This window comes from Oratosquilla oratoria, chromosome 42 (assembly GCF_046742065.1).
Source record: "Oratosquilla oratoria isolate Oo_2021 chromosome 42, ASM4674206v1, whole genome shotgun sequence".
NCBI lineage: Eukaryota > Metazoa > Arthropoda > Malacostraca > Stomatopoda > Squillidae > Oratosquilla > Oratosquilla oratoria.
Genome location: NC_134818.1, coordinates 5,435,413 through 5,451,063, shown reverse-complemented (window position 1 = coordinate 5,451,063; position 15,651 = coordinate 5,435,413). Strand labels below are relative to the sequence as shown.

The 15,651-nt window shown below is 38.8% G+C and overlaps 1 protein-coding gene across 1 annotated transcript in view; it reads left to right on the top strand.

The window, feature by feature from the left end:
- Positions 1–15,651, top strand: part of LOC143021347 (uncharacterized) — a 172,313-nt gene that overhangs the window by 79,519 nt on the left and 77,143 nt on the right. Inside the window, exons 33-41 of the mRNA XM_076178775.1 lie at positions 1,411–1,512; positions 1,682–1,948; positions 2,609–2,781; positions 3,498–3,637; positions 9,730–9,854; positions 10,240–10,461; positions 10,800–10,963; positions 11,395–11,528; positions 11,948–12,054. Coding sequence (XP_076034890.1) covers positions 1,411–1,512; positions 1,682–1,948; positions 2,609–2,781; positions 3,498–3,637; positions 9,730–9,854; positions 10,240–10,461; positions 10,800–10,963; positions 11,395–11,528; positions 11,948–12,054 — 1,434 coding nt within the window. The remainder of the gene's footprint in view (positions 1–1,410; positions 1,513–1,681; positions 1,949–2,608; positions 2,782–3,497; positions 3,638–9,729; positions 9,855–10,239; positions 10,462–10,799; positions 10,964–11,394; positions 11,529–11,947; positions 12,055–15,651) is intronic.

Sequence of the window (15,651 nt, the reverse complement as noted above, 5' to 3'; positions counted from 1 at the left end):
CACACTTGACTATTTGGATGAAGATATGATTAAAAAAATATTAGTTACATTAATAAGACCAAAACTAGAATATGCATCAACACTATGGACACCCAGTACTAAAAAGAATATAAAGAAATTAGAAAGCAACAACAAAGTTGGCACTAGCTCTTTCCAAGTTAACATACGAACAAAGATTATCCAAATTGGAATTACCAACACTGGGGCAGAGAAGAGAAAGAGGTGATCTACTGACTATCTATAGAATCATGAAAGGCATGGAAATCCTTGATAGGAATGATTTACTAAAATGTGACAATGGAAAAACAAGAGGACATGAAAAAAAACTCAAAAATGATAACTATAGAAGAGATCTAAAAAAATAGCTTCCCACATAGAGTGCTGGATATCTAGAATTAGATAAAGAAACAAGTGTGTGCAAACACTATTCAAGATTTTAAGAAAAAAAACTCGATGCTGAAAGATACAAAGACGGGTCACCATGAGCATAGCTCCTTTCCCGTATAATACAACTAGGTAAATACTTGCTAAATTGGGATAAGAGAAATACAAAGGGACATGGAAGGAAGCTCAAAAAGGACAGTTATAGAAGAGACCTGAAAAAGAACAGCTTTCCCCACAGAGTGGTGGATGTATGGAACAAACTAGACAAAACAATAGTGTGTGCAAAAACCATACACGAATTTAAGAGCAAATTAGACCTGGCAAGATACAGAGACAGAACACCACAAGTGTAGCTCCCCTTCCAGTAAGATACAACTAGGTAAATACACACACACACACCAATTGAGTGAATAGGGGAGATCAGTACTGCTTCAGGGTCACAGTAGAGGCAAAATATTGTGGTTCCAACTTTAGAAGGTTTGTTGGCATGGTCTTCCTTTATAATCCTTTGTAATCCCTTGTAGATAGAGAAAGAGAGAGAGGGAGGGAGTGGAACTGACAGAAAAGAAGAAAGCAGAGATAGATATTGAGGAGGTATATCTGCTTATATGTGAACTAAATATTGCCAAAAAGTTTGATTTAGTTTAACTTTACAATGGCTCTAGGGACCTCACTAAGGTAAATGAAATCATCTGGTGTTATCCGGAGAAAATACTTGGAAAGGATGTACTGGACATTGACAGGTCAATTTGGGCTGTTTTTATCTCCCATTGCTGGCAATAACCAAAACATTATCCTTAAAAGTGAAACTGTTCCTTGACGGGTTAAGGGACGTCCCCATAGTGAGGGTGTTAAGGTTATCTCACTGAAATCCCTTTGCTGTGGTTACGTACTCTGCAGTGCAAGTTGATTCTGTTCTGACCAACACAGAAATATTTGATTCAGCTTATCAAGTGTTCCTGTGGCAAAGTTCATGTAATAATGTTTATATGACTGAGGTTGACCTTGTCTCCCTCCCTTCCTCAGGCCTACATGGACAAGCCCCTGGTGATCACCCTCCTAGACTTCATTGGCAACCTTCCCGAACTGATGGAACAGTACATGCGGGTGTTCTCACATGTTCCGGAGGTAAAGTGGTATTGTGATTTTACTACATATGGTATGTCTAAGTCAGAGGTTGCTCATTGGGAGACATAACACATGAGTACAAGTCGAGTTAGGGATTCAAATGGATAATTTAGCACAAAAAGAAAGAAAAAAAATCTCATAAGTAAAGGTTCTACCCCTCTTTTGGCAGGGCTTGGGTTCTTTGCGATATTTGGTGAATGGATCTCAGTCTGCATGTGACTTCAACCAGTATCTGATCGAAACAGCAAGGTCCAGGTCTTCTCCGAATAGTCTCAATATTTCCCTCTTGGAAGACTTCAAGGAGTTCCTTTGCGACCTCGAGGAGTCTCACGATGAGGATGAGAGAGAGGAGGGGCAAGAGGGCACAACGGGGGTCCTGAACAGGATGGGGCCCCTCATGAAACAGCTCTTGCCATGGGTTCTGCCCAGGATAGCAGTAAGTAGATTACACTTTCTTTTCACATTGAGTATTGAGCAATGTACAATGAAAGACTAAAATTAAGTTTACCCTCTTGGATCTAAGCACCATGTGGTCAGGTATTTACATTCTTGAGAATATGATGCCTTTTTTACTCTGCCATACAAAAAATGATGAAATTACATAAAATGCAGAAGTATTTACAATTTATATTTGCAATAGTAACCTCTTGTCTACAGTGACAAACCCCTACTTAATTGAATAAAACCGTTTGGTACCAGACTGAGTAAAGTCTGTAAAGTATGCCACCCTTCGAGAGAAGTAACATAACTTTTGTCTATCACAAAAAACATGCCTGAAGGTATTTTTGTGAGCAGGTGGCACTTTTCTTTTCACTCTGAATACCACCAAGCTACTTTATTTGTGTGGCAACCCTCGTTAGTGAAGGGCTTTAACCACAACAGGGAGATTCCTTCTACAAAATAAGATCACCTGGTGGCTGCAAGAAAACGTATAACAATATTTTGGATGTTTACAAGTTAATCAAGCCCTGATCCAACATTTAAATGGTGGGAGATTTCCTCAACTGAACAAAATAGCTTGATGCCACCCAGAAAAAAAATGTGGGAAGGATGTCCTCTGTTTACAGGTTAATTGTCACGTCTTCTGTCTGTACAGAACGTGAGCATGGAGGTGGACTCGGCCATGTTGGCAATGCAGCTAGACACGGCCCTCAGAAGGATTGTGACTTGCCTTAGGAAGGCCTCCAACCATACTAACTACACAGTTGACTGGAGTCAAGTGCCAGACTGGCGGCAACCAATTATAAAACTCATGGGATACCTCAACAGGTATGACATTAAAAAGACATGTAGTCAAACACACAAATATCCTTCACTTTTTATGCACAAAATATTTAATTTTTGTATTATAGTATTGGTAAGGAAACAGGTTATCATCTCCCACTTCCTTTGGTGTAAGTTAAAGGGTGGAAAGACAGCTGTCATCTGCAATATCATTGTGGAGTTGCTGAAATCTGGAGGTGAGGCCATGATATGCAAATTGCATTCTGGCACTGCAATACCATTCCCTCTGATTGGAAAAAGGGTCTGGTCATTCCTATCTGGAAGAGGAAAGGGGGTCGGTAAGAATGTAACAACTACTGCGGCATACTGCGTATACTCTGGGACAGATAGTATGGAGGGTGTGTGTCTAGCTTCTTTTTTGTTAATTCAAGAGTGAGACAAGAATGCATCTTGTTCCCCACAATTTGTTCATTGGTATTACATTGTTGCTACTAGCAATTTGTTTCATGATATATATATATATATATATATATGTATGAATGTATGTGTTTGTGGGTTTGTGCGTGTTGGTACATATGTGACATGAGCGTCATCCTGTGATGTAATCTGTGAGGATTTGGTGGACAAAGATTGCTTGGATAAAGGGGGTCATATGTATTTGGATGCATATATGGAATCAAATACCCAAGCCATTCCAAATATACATCATCTTCCCCTATGACTGTCACCTTTCCATTAATCAAATATTTTTGTTGCTTTAGAACAACAGATGTGGTGATGGCGGAGATGGTGGAAGTCCTGGTAGAGACCATAGCTGCAGAGGTCAATGTCAGCGATGCTGATATTGCACAGATGGCAGGCGCCATTTTGCAGGTGGCAGAGAAGCTGGCCTATGGTAAAGGTAAGTGGCGTGAGCAGTGATGATCCCGGCAACACGGAAATTGTAGAGAACATCAATCATTATATTCATAGGTATTCTTCTGGAAAAGATGTGTGATATCATTCACAGAGAATCTTTGTAGAATATGTTCTAATTGTATGAAAGGAAAAAAGATCTTTTACATAAGCACTAATCATGTGTGAGGGTCGGAAATAGAGTAAATAGTTTGAGATACATATGGAACTTCGTCTGGGTTGTGTGATGTAGGCATGGTTGTTCATCATTTGTAAGACAGGTTTGTAATTGGTGGGTGAGACTGGAAGGGTATAGAAATTGAATAGTTTGTTGTATATAAATGACACTGCAGTTGTTTACAAAAATGAGGAGAGACTGAGGTAGTTGGTAACTAAGTGTGGAAGGTATGTGAAGAAATAAACTGTAGTTACTTAAACTTTTTAATATGAGTCAAAATCTCATGCGCAGCATCAGATGCCTGAGGTACAATGATTTGAGGTTGCATCATAATACTCACATTATGAAGTATAAAGTCACTACTGTATTACTCATTCTCTTTCACTCTGAGTAACAATAAACACAGTAAAAACATGATCAAGTCAGTTCACAGAATTCGGCAGTCATTCAACTACAAATACAAAATAATCAAGGTGCTGATGCTGGCATCCTTGTATACCCAATTGTGTCTCAAGAATAGCAGACCATCTCTACATCTAACTACACTAATAAGACCAAAACTTGAGTATGCAGCAACACTGTGGACACCCAGTACCAAAAAGAATATAAAGAAATTAGAAAGAATACAAAGAGCAACAACAAAACTAGCACCAACTCTTTCCGAAATGACATATGAGCAAAGACTGTTCAAATTAGAATTACCAACTCTGGAACAAAGAAGGGAAAGGGAAGGGGAAATAGAATGTACTTGGGAAAACAGTGTAGAGTATAGCATTAATGTAGAACAATGTGCCAGTATAGGACAAAATATGATTTTAGGATTTAATGTCGCTAGAGGACGAAATGTCACATTAGGATATAATGTCATAGGCCAAAATGTCGCAATGGGATGTAATGACAGTGGAGGACAAAAGATCACGATGGGAAGTAATGATAGTGGAGAACAAAATATCACGATAGGATGTAATGATAATGGAGGAGAAAATATCACGGTAGGATATAATGTCATTGAAGGTCAAAATGTAATTTTAGGAAGGGATACCGGACAGAATGTCAATGAAGGCCAAAATATCATGATAGGATGTAATGTCGCTAGAGGACGATATGACACATTAGGATGTAATGTCATAGGACAAAATGTCACAATGGGATGTAATGACAGTGGAGGACAAAAGATCACGATGGGAAATAATGATAGTGGAGAACAAAATATCACGATAGGATGTAATGATAATGGAGGAGAAAATATCACGGTAGGATATAATGTCAGTGAAGGACAAAATATAATTTTAGGAAGAGATACCGGACAGAATGTCAATGAAGGCCAAAATATCAAGATAGGATGTAATGACAGTGGAAGACAAAAGATCACGATGGGATGTAATTATAGTGGAGGAAAAAATATCACGGTAGGATATAATGTCACTGGAGGACAAAATATAATTTTAGAAAGGGATGCCGGACATAATGTCACTGAACGATGGGAGGCCGGCGTGAATCACGGTGACGTAGGGGGACAAAATGTACAAAATAGATCGGATGACCGTAATCGACCAGATGTCCGTGATGGGGGAAATGTTAATTTTGATAGGAGAAATGTTAATGAGGCATTGAATGTCAATGAAGGACCAAATAATAATAATATAGAGCAAGGCATAAATAAAAAACAAAATGATAATATAAGACATGATATTGAAACTCAAAATGTGTCAAAAAGAAATAATCACGAGTTTCTTAAAACTATGTACTTTAATGCTCGTAGTATTAGGAACAAATTTCAAGAAATACAGGCGTATGTCAAAAGCGAAAATCTCGATATGATAGGAATAACTGAGACATGGTTAAATGGTACAGAGTTCGAAGCTGAATTTAATATTGCGGGATTTAAATACTTTCATCAGGATAGAAACCACAAGAAAGGTGGGGGTGTTCTATTGTACATTAAAAACAATGTTCATGCTTGTGTTTTAGAGAAAGTGAAACAGGATGCATATGACAGTTTGTGGGTTGAGTTAACCCTAACAAATGGACAAAAAATGAATATAGGTGTAATATATAGGCCAAAGACATTATCATTAGCAGACGACAAACTGTTATTTCAAGAACTGTCTAGTTTCTGCAACCGGGATTTATTGATAATGGGTGATTTCAATTTTACTGACATTGATTGGATGACCCTTGAACATGGCCATATAGGTAGTCGCTTGATTGATTTTCTTGGTGACAATTACTTAATTCAGCATGTAAAAGAGCCCACAAGATATGGAAACTTGCTCGATTTATTGATCACTAGCCGCGAAAGCATGGTAACTGATGTAGAAGTCGGTGAATCTGTTGCAAATAGCGATCACAATTTAGTCAGATTCAAACTCCTAAACAATTTTAGAATAGATACTTGTGCTTCTAAAATACCCGATTTCAGTAAAGCTCAGTTCATAGAACTACGTCAGGAGCTTCAGCTTACAGATTGGGAGGCAAAATTAAACGAAAGGCCTGTAGATCAGATGTGGGAAATATTTCAAAATACGCTCACTAAAATGATTCAAACTTACATTCCTTTTAAGGACAGACGTCCCCCAAATCAGGCTCGCCCAAAGTGGCTCGACAAAGAAACTGAAAAAAGTATTGCTAAAAAGAGACAGGCTTATAAGAAATATAAGTGCTCGGGTGCATCTAATGACTATGAAAGTTATGTATCAATACAGAGAGATTTAAAAAAGACAATAAGAAAAAGAAAACGACAATACGAAATGAACATCGCTGATAAATCCAAAGAGAATCCCAAAGAATTCTATAGTTACATTAGAGATAAAAAGGTTGTTAGGAATCACATTGGTCCACTATTATCTGCTGACGGTCAACTTGAATATTCAAATGAAGGAATGTGTAATATCTTAAACAATTATTTTAGCTCGGTATTCGTAAACGAAACACCTCAAAGTGAATTCCAAACTGAAACCTGTGAAAAGTCTGGGGTAAACTTGCTCACTACGGTAAATATAACAAAAGAAAAAATTAAAAGGTGTATAGACAAACTCAAAGTTAATAAAACACCAGGCCCTGACGGTTGCCATCCAAGAATCTTAAAGGAAATGAAAAATGAGATTGTTGTTCCATTAGAAATTATTTTCAAGAAAAATGGAAGCTAGCTAACGTTACTCCCATATTCAAAAAAGGTGACAAAAAGAAACCAAATAACTATAGGCCTATAAGTTTGACTTCGATCGTAGGAAAAATAATCGAAACTATCATCAGAGATGATATCGAATATCATTTAGAAAGTAACCGTTTGATAAATGATAGCCAGCATGGTTTCAGACGGAAACGTTCTTGCGTGACTAACTTACTCAAATTCTACAACACAGTTATCTCGAATTATGACAAAAGAAACAATATAGATTTAATATATCTAGACTTTGCAAAAGCTTTTGATACCGTCCCACACGAAAGACTACTTACTAAATTAGCTTTGCATGGAATAAGTGGTAGCCTATTAGGTTGGACTAGTAATTGGTTGAAAGGTCGAAAACAGAGAGTTGTTTTAAATGGAAAAACTTCTGGATGGAAAAGTGTTGCAAGTGGAGTTCCTCAGGGTTCCGTTCTTGGGCCACTTCTATTCATAGTATATATAAATGATATAGACCATGGACTAAAATCTACTGTTTCCAAATTTGCTGATGATACAAAACTGTGTGGAGTGGCAAATGATCACTCAAACCAATTAGATATTCAAGAAGATTTAGATCAATTACAGCAATGGTCTGAAAAGTGGCTAATGAAGTTTAACACAAGTAAATGCAAGGTAATGCACATAGGTAAAAATAACAGTAAGTACGATTACAAGTTATTTGGAAATTCGTTAACAAAAGTGGATAGTGAAAAAGATCTCGGCGTAATTATCAGTAACGACCTCAAATCATCCAAGCAGTGTATTTCAGCCTCTGAGAAAGCAAATAAGATTATGGGATTGATTGCGCGATCTTTTGATTTCAAAAGTCCATCACTCATTAACAAGCTATATAAATCGTTAGTTCGTCCACATTTGGAATATGCTGTTTCCGTATGGTCACCGAATCTCATTAAAGACATTGACAGACTGGAAAGAGTACAACGGCGAGCCACAAAACTTATTCCAAATATCAAAAATAAATCATACGAAAATCGACTTAAGCACATGAATCTGTTTTCCCTAAAAAAGCGTAGACTCAGAGGTGACTTGATACAGGTCTTTAAGATTTTAAAGGGAATTGACAACATCAAAAGTGACCAAATTTTCACATTGAATGAGAATCAGACAAGAAACAATGGTCTCAAACTGTCCGCAAATAGATTCAATTTGGAAGTAGGTAGAAACAACTTTGCCAACCGTGTAGTTAATGAATGGAATAAACTTCCTCCACAGGTAGTGCAATGTAGTTCAGTTCGAAGCTTTAAGAATCATTTAGATAAACACCTAAGTAAGATGCTGTAATGATTATAATTTATCTTATATTATTTGTTTTTGTTTTGTTATAATTTGTCTCTGATTTTCATTTATTATTAGTTATATGTCAATTTATAATCATTTACTATTTACCTTTTTGTTTGTTATTCAACTATACCTATGCATTTATTTATGTATTTTATTTGTTATTTTTACATTATTATAGTTTTAATTTATTATTATTATTATTATTATTATTATTATTATTATTATTATTATTTTTTTTTTGCATCCGACCTAGATATGGATCAAAAGGTCTCCTGTCGGCATGCTCCGCCTTTGTAATCCTTTGTAATCCTTTGTAAGAGGAGACTTACTAACTATCTATAGAATAATGAAAGGAATGGAAATCTTAGATAAGAATGACTTATTGAAATGGGATACTGAAAAAACGAGAGGACACGAAAAGAAACTAGAAAAGATAATTACAGAAAAGATCTAAAAAAAAAACAGCTCCCCACACAGAGTGATAGATACTTGGAACAAATTAGATAAAGAAACGGTGTGTGCAAACACTATTCAAGATTTAAAGAAAAAACTTGATGCTGAGAGATATAAAGACGGGTTACCACGAGCTTAGCTCCCTTCCAGTATAATACAACTAGGTAAATACAACTAGGTAAATACATCCAATGAAATTCTCTCACCCTGAAGAAGCTTCTTAGTGAGACAAAAAAAATCCAAGTTTTTGGTGTTATTTTAAACAGTTTTTGACATACTGTTACATATTTAACATTAGTAATTATCTGCATTCTTCAGTGCATTTCCTTCTCCAAAGCACCATGGAGATGGTGATAAGATTTTTTTTTTTTTTTAACTGAAGAAATTACAACTCAAAATATATAAATCTATGTATAAATATGTACATATATACTATATATATATATATATATATATATATATATATATATATATATATATATATATATATATATATATATATATGTATATATATTATACATACATATATACTGTGTGTATATATATATATTCATATTTATATACATACATATCTATACATACCAACAATTATTGGTACTCCCTCTGCCTATCTCTCCATTTCTATATCTCTATTTCTCTTTCTATTCTCTCAATCTTCCCACATCCCTATCTATGTCTTTCTCATCCTCTCTGCTCTGTCTTTATTTCTTTCTTCATCACTCTCTCTAGTTCCTTCTGTGTCTGTCTCTGCACCATCTTTCTGTCACTATCTCTCATCTCTTTCTATGTCTCCTCTCCCTACATTTTTTTTATGTAACTATCCTTTTTTTTTTCTCTATATTAAACTTTATATTTCCATTTTCTGTATTCCTGTCTTGGTATATCTGTGGCCCTTTATCTTTCTACTTTTTGACAGTATATAATCTGTCTGTTCATTATGTGTCCATATATTTTCATGTATCTGTATTAATTACTCTCATTTTTCTTATGTTATCAGGTGACTTTATTGAGGACCTTCTGTTAGCTCTATCTGAATTTGGCAGTATGGGATCCGTTATCAACAACACCATTCAACTGATGCCGCACATCAAGTCCATACTCGCTGCGTTACAAAAGTCTGAGGTATGATTGGGGGTATTTCCTATTCTGATACTAAAAAATAATGATAAATGATACAAAATATTGAGTGGATGGAGGTTGAATAAACTGATAGGTAAATAAAAATATGGTCTCTCTTGCTCCTAATCTTTGAGCTCTAATGGGTTGAGATAGCAAATCAGCACACTATATCAGATTTAGTTGCAGTAAGTTGTGCTATTATGTATCTTTATCAATATTTTCTCCCTACAAAAAATGAGACAATGACAGGGGTGTTGCAAAAATGATTTCATTTAGAAAGGTCCTTGGCATGAAAATGTAGGTCTGAAACACAGCTGACAAAAATTAAATGAAAGAAATAAATCTTGTCCACTCTCATCCCTCCTCACATGTCTTCTCTATTCCGCAGCTCTATTATAAACTCCTGGTGAGTCCTCGAAACCTACCAGTAACCCTTACAGGAATTTGCTCGTCTGAGGGTGGAGTCCGAAGTTTCCTAGAAGTGCCGGATCTTCCAGAATACGCCATGGATGCTTTCCAAAGCCTTTTGTGCCAGCTACAGCCAGAAGAGCTTGTCAAGGACATGGCACCTCTCTGGAGAAGCACTGAGGAGGTCCTCAAGGAGGATGGGGTAAGTGAAAAAGGGTGGAGAAAGAGGGACAAGAGTAGGAGGATGTGGTAGAGGAGAAGGAAGAGGAAGAAAAAGGAGGATAGATGGAGCAGGAGGTAGAAGGGTAGAAGTGCAGGAGTATGAAAAGGAAGATTAGCAGGAAGTAGTGTGGGGGGGCTGGAGATAGAGGGCTTCTTGCTCCTTATAAAGGAGGTAGCCAGGTCAGAGGGACATACCCACTCCCACCATTCCACACCCCTTAGAAAAAAAAAGATAGATAAATGAATAAATAAAAAAAAAAAAATAATGATAATTATGATGGTTATAGATGTTTGAATTAGGTTAATCCTCTTCCACAGAAGCCTGATTGGCTCAAGATGGTGCAAACAATAGACAAGGTCCTCCTTAGACTCCAGGAGGCAACTGGCAACTGGTCTCATCTCACAACCTTGTGGAGGCCACCCCAGGACGAGGGAGTAAAAGACACCTCGATTGACATGAACAGCACAAAGATCTGGGAGATGTAAGTGATTTTGGATAGGGACAATAGTGACTGATACAATGATTATAGTAGGACTGCCAGTGTTATTTCTTAATTAGATAAATTTGTTTGGTGTTAAAAAAATATATATATATTAAAAGCCTTTCGCTACACTGATGGAATTAATCAAGTCAGACTTGACCCTTTCGTCTTGTGGGACACTTCTGCATAGAACCACCTGGTGTTAGCCAGAAAAGTCCAATCCTCCAAGTAGACAGGTCCTTTGTCTGGAGGGGTTAGGTGCTTTAGATAGTTTTTTAATCGCCTCCTCATGATGAGACCATGGGAGCAGGGCTTCCGATCTTGCCTACTTGCCCTATGACGGTGCGGGATACCACCTAGCTTGAATCTGTTCAATGACCTGGTGTCATTCATGAAACCATTTTGGGTGTGATCTCTACACCCTCCTGCAGGTGGGTTCGGGGCGCTTTCCTGGCGGGATCCCTGGCACACCCACGCCTCCTAGACATGTTGATGCCGCCTGCCAAGTACTACTGGTTTCTCATCCAGGGAGCCTCCCTTCTACGCCCTCTCGCCAGCATCGCTGGTAAGTTTGTAGAGAAGGTCTTCAGGTGCTGGGAATGTGCCTTTCAAATCTCATTTCAAGTGATATAACTGGAATAACTTTTCTGGCTGCATATTCCAAATATCTAAATCTAGTAAAATGCACAGAAAGTACTGTAGAAAATGAAAAAACAGTTGTGGCCATCCCTCTTTTACTAATTTTCATCAAAATTATCTCAACATAATAGACAGTCATGGTACACCAGAGCTATAGACCCCTTCCTTACCAAAGAGATGCCACAATTGAGAATGAAATAGTTTTACCACTGTAAAGTTGTGGGTCTTCATTCAGTGAAATTGAGCACATCAACTATTATTATTATTGTCTTTGTTGATACCAGGGTTCTTCAGTCATCTGATGGCAAAATTTATTATATATTGTTGACCATTTTCTCCTGACAGACCTCTCCATGGATATGCTGACCAATGCCACCAGACTCCGGACCCTGATGCAAAGCTATGCTGATATCCTCTCCCGGATGACCCAGAACACTGATGACCTGAATTCGGTGAGTGGTTCTCCGCTCTTATGGCCCTCCTGTTCCATACTACTCTACTCATCCCCTGACCTCCACACCCCTAACCCCGCTCATCCACGTGTTCCCTCACCCGCTTGCCACCCAGCATCTTTCTTTGGATTGAAAGTGTAAGTGAAAGTATTCTGCCTTGAGGGTTCATTGCCGCCTCTGTACCTTACCACAGTGACTTCATCTGTTACAGCTGGCCAAGAAATATCCCCTTCTCAGAGTATACCATAGCTAGCCTGTTTTATACTCCAGGTATATTATGGGAAAGTCTTATCTGTACTCAGGTAATATTGAGGCGAGGCTATTTCATGCCTCTAAAGGCCAGCATTATAGCCCTATAATGCCCCAATAACTCAAGTTGTTGAGTTGCAGTGCCCACTGTGGCTGTACAATCCAATTCTGGATTGGCAAACTCTGTTACTTTTCACATAGTGAAGGTGGTACCATGCTCTGAGGGTGCGGATGCTTCCCTCTGCTGCCTGCATTCTCTCCCCTCTTTCCAATGCTGTACTCTCTTCTCCTCGCTCCCTTGGACACGTGCCTTCACAGTACTTCCCCAGCTGTTGTGACCTTCAACCACTGTCTCCCAGCTTGCTGGACTGATCTTGCCTGTCCTCTTGTCTTGTTGGCAGACATCCTTGCACCAAAATACAGGCCTCCCTGCAGGTCTGGAACCAGTGAGAGTTCATCATACATGATGTCTTTCATGTTTCACCCATCATCTATTCATCTGACATGGTCAAGCCACTGCACTCGGCACTGGGTCAGAAGGGCAGCCATGCTGGAGATGCCTGCCGTGCCTAGTTGAGAACATTCTTGTTTGTTACACAGTTTTGCCACATGATGCCTAGAATCCTCCTGAGGTTGTGCAGGTGGAAGGTGTTGGACCTGCGGTCTTGGCGGGAGTAGAGGGTCCAAGTCTCACTGCCGTAGAGCAGTGTGCTGAGCACAAGAATGCATGTTGAAAGGATGTGAAGAAATACAGTTTCCCATATAGATGTATAAATATGTGGAATAGCCTAGAAGGTGATATGGCCCAAGCTCAAACAATATACGAGTTCAAATCTAAATATGGTGATAAGAAATAAAAGATATAGATTAAGTTGGAACCATACATGAATTTGAGTCTAGGTATGTTAGAAAATTAGAGAATAGGAGACAGGACCCAACAAGCATTGCTCCTTTCCTGTAAACTGCAATTAGGTAAATACAAGCTTGGTACACTTGCATCTTGATGTTACGGATCAGCAAGAGGTTGTCCCAGGCCCTTTTTGATAGGCAGGCCATGGCTGTTGCTGCGTTGCCAGTATGCTTCACTTTGAGACCTGCCTGTGATAATCTTGAGAAGATGTTTGTAAATGTTCAGGGATTGGTTTCAAAGCAATGATGACATCATCTAAGTACACAAAAACATTTATCCTCATGAGTCCTAGTAACATGCTCTGCATTAAAAGTGTAAACACTGAAGGTGCTGAGACAAGTCCCATGAGCAAACATTTAAACTGATAATAGCTTGTGGGAGTACTGAATCCAGTCAATTGTTTGCTTTCTTTTGCAAGAAGGATTTGAAAATATCCTGACATGTTCTAATATGGAGAATGCAATGTTCTTTTTGTTAACAGAATGAAAGATCCATAAAACCAGGATAGAGTGACAATTCCTGAAAGATAAGTTTATTAACTCACAAAAATCTATGACTGGGCGATAGGTACCATTATGTTTGGGAATTATGAAAAGTGGAATATTCCAAGCAGAAACTGGAGGTTCAATAATACCCTGTTCTAACATATCCCCAATGAGTCAATTGACAATCTGACACTTACTATGTGAGAGTTGGTATGCAGGACTATAACATAGGTTTGAGTTGGGCTGAAGAGGAATTTCATGATGAACTAGGTCTGTACCACCTACAGTAGAGGAGGTTCATTGAGCAAAGCACTGACATGATGAAATGCTTGTAGGAGGTTAGCTAAGTCAGATTGAGCTTGTGGGAAAACAATTTGCTGATGATGTGACATTACATCTTCAGGTTGTACAAGAAGTATATCTAAGATTGTGGTACAGACTTGACCAGAATGGGACGGAGTATCCATGACTTTGATTTAAAAGGGATAAACTATGGAATCACATATGTTTATACCAACTTTGAAGGTCAAAGAGGCATTTGAATAAGCTTGCAATGAGCATCTTTCTTTGATGTCATGCATAAGGCTGAAAGAAGTGAAATGTCTTTTACATAAAGAGATTATGGCATACAGACTACATAAAATTCTGGTGCCTGGAAGAGGTTGACATTAACTTTACTATACTCATGTGGAAGAAATGTTATGGTCTTGGCCAAAACTGCATGAGTAACCTTTGAAGTTGCAGGGATAATCTGAGAAACTGGAGAAGTAGTGATGATGCAACATTCAAAGAGATCCATGACAGTGAATGAGTTTTGAACCCCTACTGTGTATTCTGATTTACATTTCATTCACTTTGATTTGTGAGCTGAATGAGTGCATTTTCTGTTTCAAGGTTATTTATTGAAGCTAGAAATACATACATACATACATATACCAAGGCTTTTTCCCCCTTTCAAGGGAGGTAGCCAAAAAGGGAAAGGCATAAAAACACTCCCACCCATTTCATCCCTAAATACACTCCACACCCCTCCCACCCTCCCTCTCATTTGAGCACCTCCTGGATGACGGGTCATCCCTGCACCTTGCCCACCGCCCTGGGTCAGAAGCAGTGTCGCAAGACACAGCACATCCACAGCAAGGCCGCTTCATTTAATCGGCGACCCCCCCCTCTCCGTCCCCCCTTGCATATAAGGAGAGGACGGGGAGAAATCCCTTCGGGCTGTGTCAAAATTTACTCACACATACTACCCCACCCCCCACCCCCCCGCCCATTCCTCCTCATGCAATCACACATCATCCTTAAATACAACCATTCTCCACTCACCCCTGTCTTCCGTCCTCTCCCTTCCTTCCTCAACAAACATTCCCCTCTTCCCCAAAGCCCCCTTCACCCCATCTATCCACCTCATCCTAGGACGTCCCCTCATGTTCATGATAAAGAAAATATATCCTACTTGTGATAATGGTAATAATTGTTGATACATATATATATATACCAAAGATTTTTTCCCCCTTACAAGGGAGGTAGCCAAAGTCAAATGGCATAATTCCACTCCCATCCATTTCATCCCCACCCACTCCATTCCCATTGACCACCCCTCCCTCCCTCCCTCTTTTCTTGGCTCCTCCTGGATGACAGGTTATCCCTGCATCTTGCCCATTGCTCTGGGTCAGAAGCAATGCAGCAAGACATGGCACATATACAGTAAAGTTGCTTCATTAATTGGTGACCCCCCCTCTCTGTCCCCTCAAGCAGAAAAAAGAGAATACTGGGAGAAACCCCTTCAGGCTTTGTCAAAATATCATTCACACATACCTACTCCCTAACCCCCTTCCTCCACCCACTCCCATTCATCACAGCATCATCCACATACAACCACTCTCCATTGACCCCTACCTTCTCTCTTCTCCCTTCCTTTCTCAGCAGGCATCCTCCTTTTTCTCAATGCCC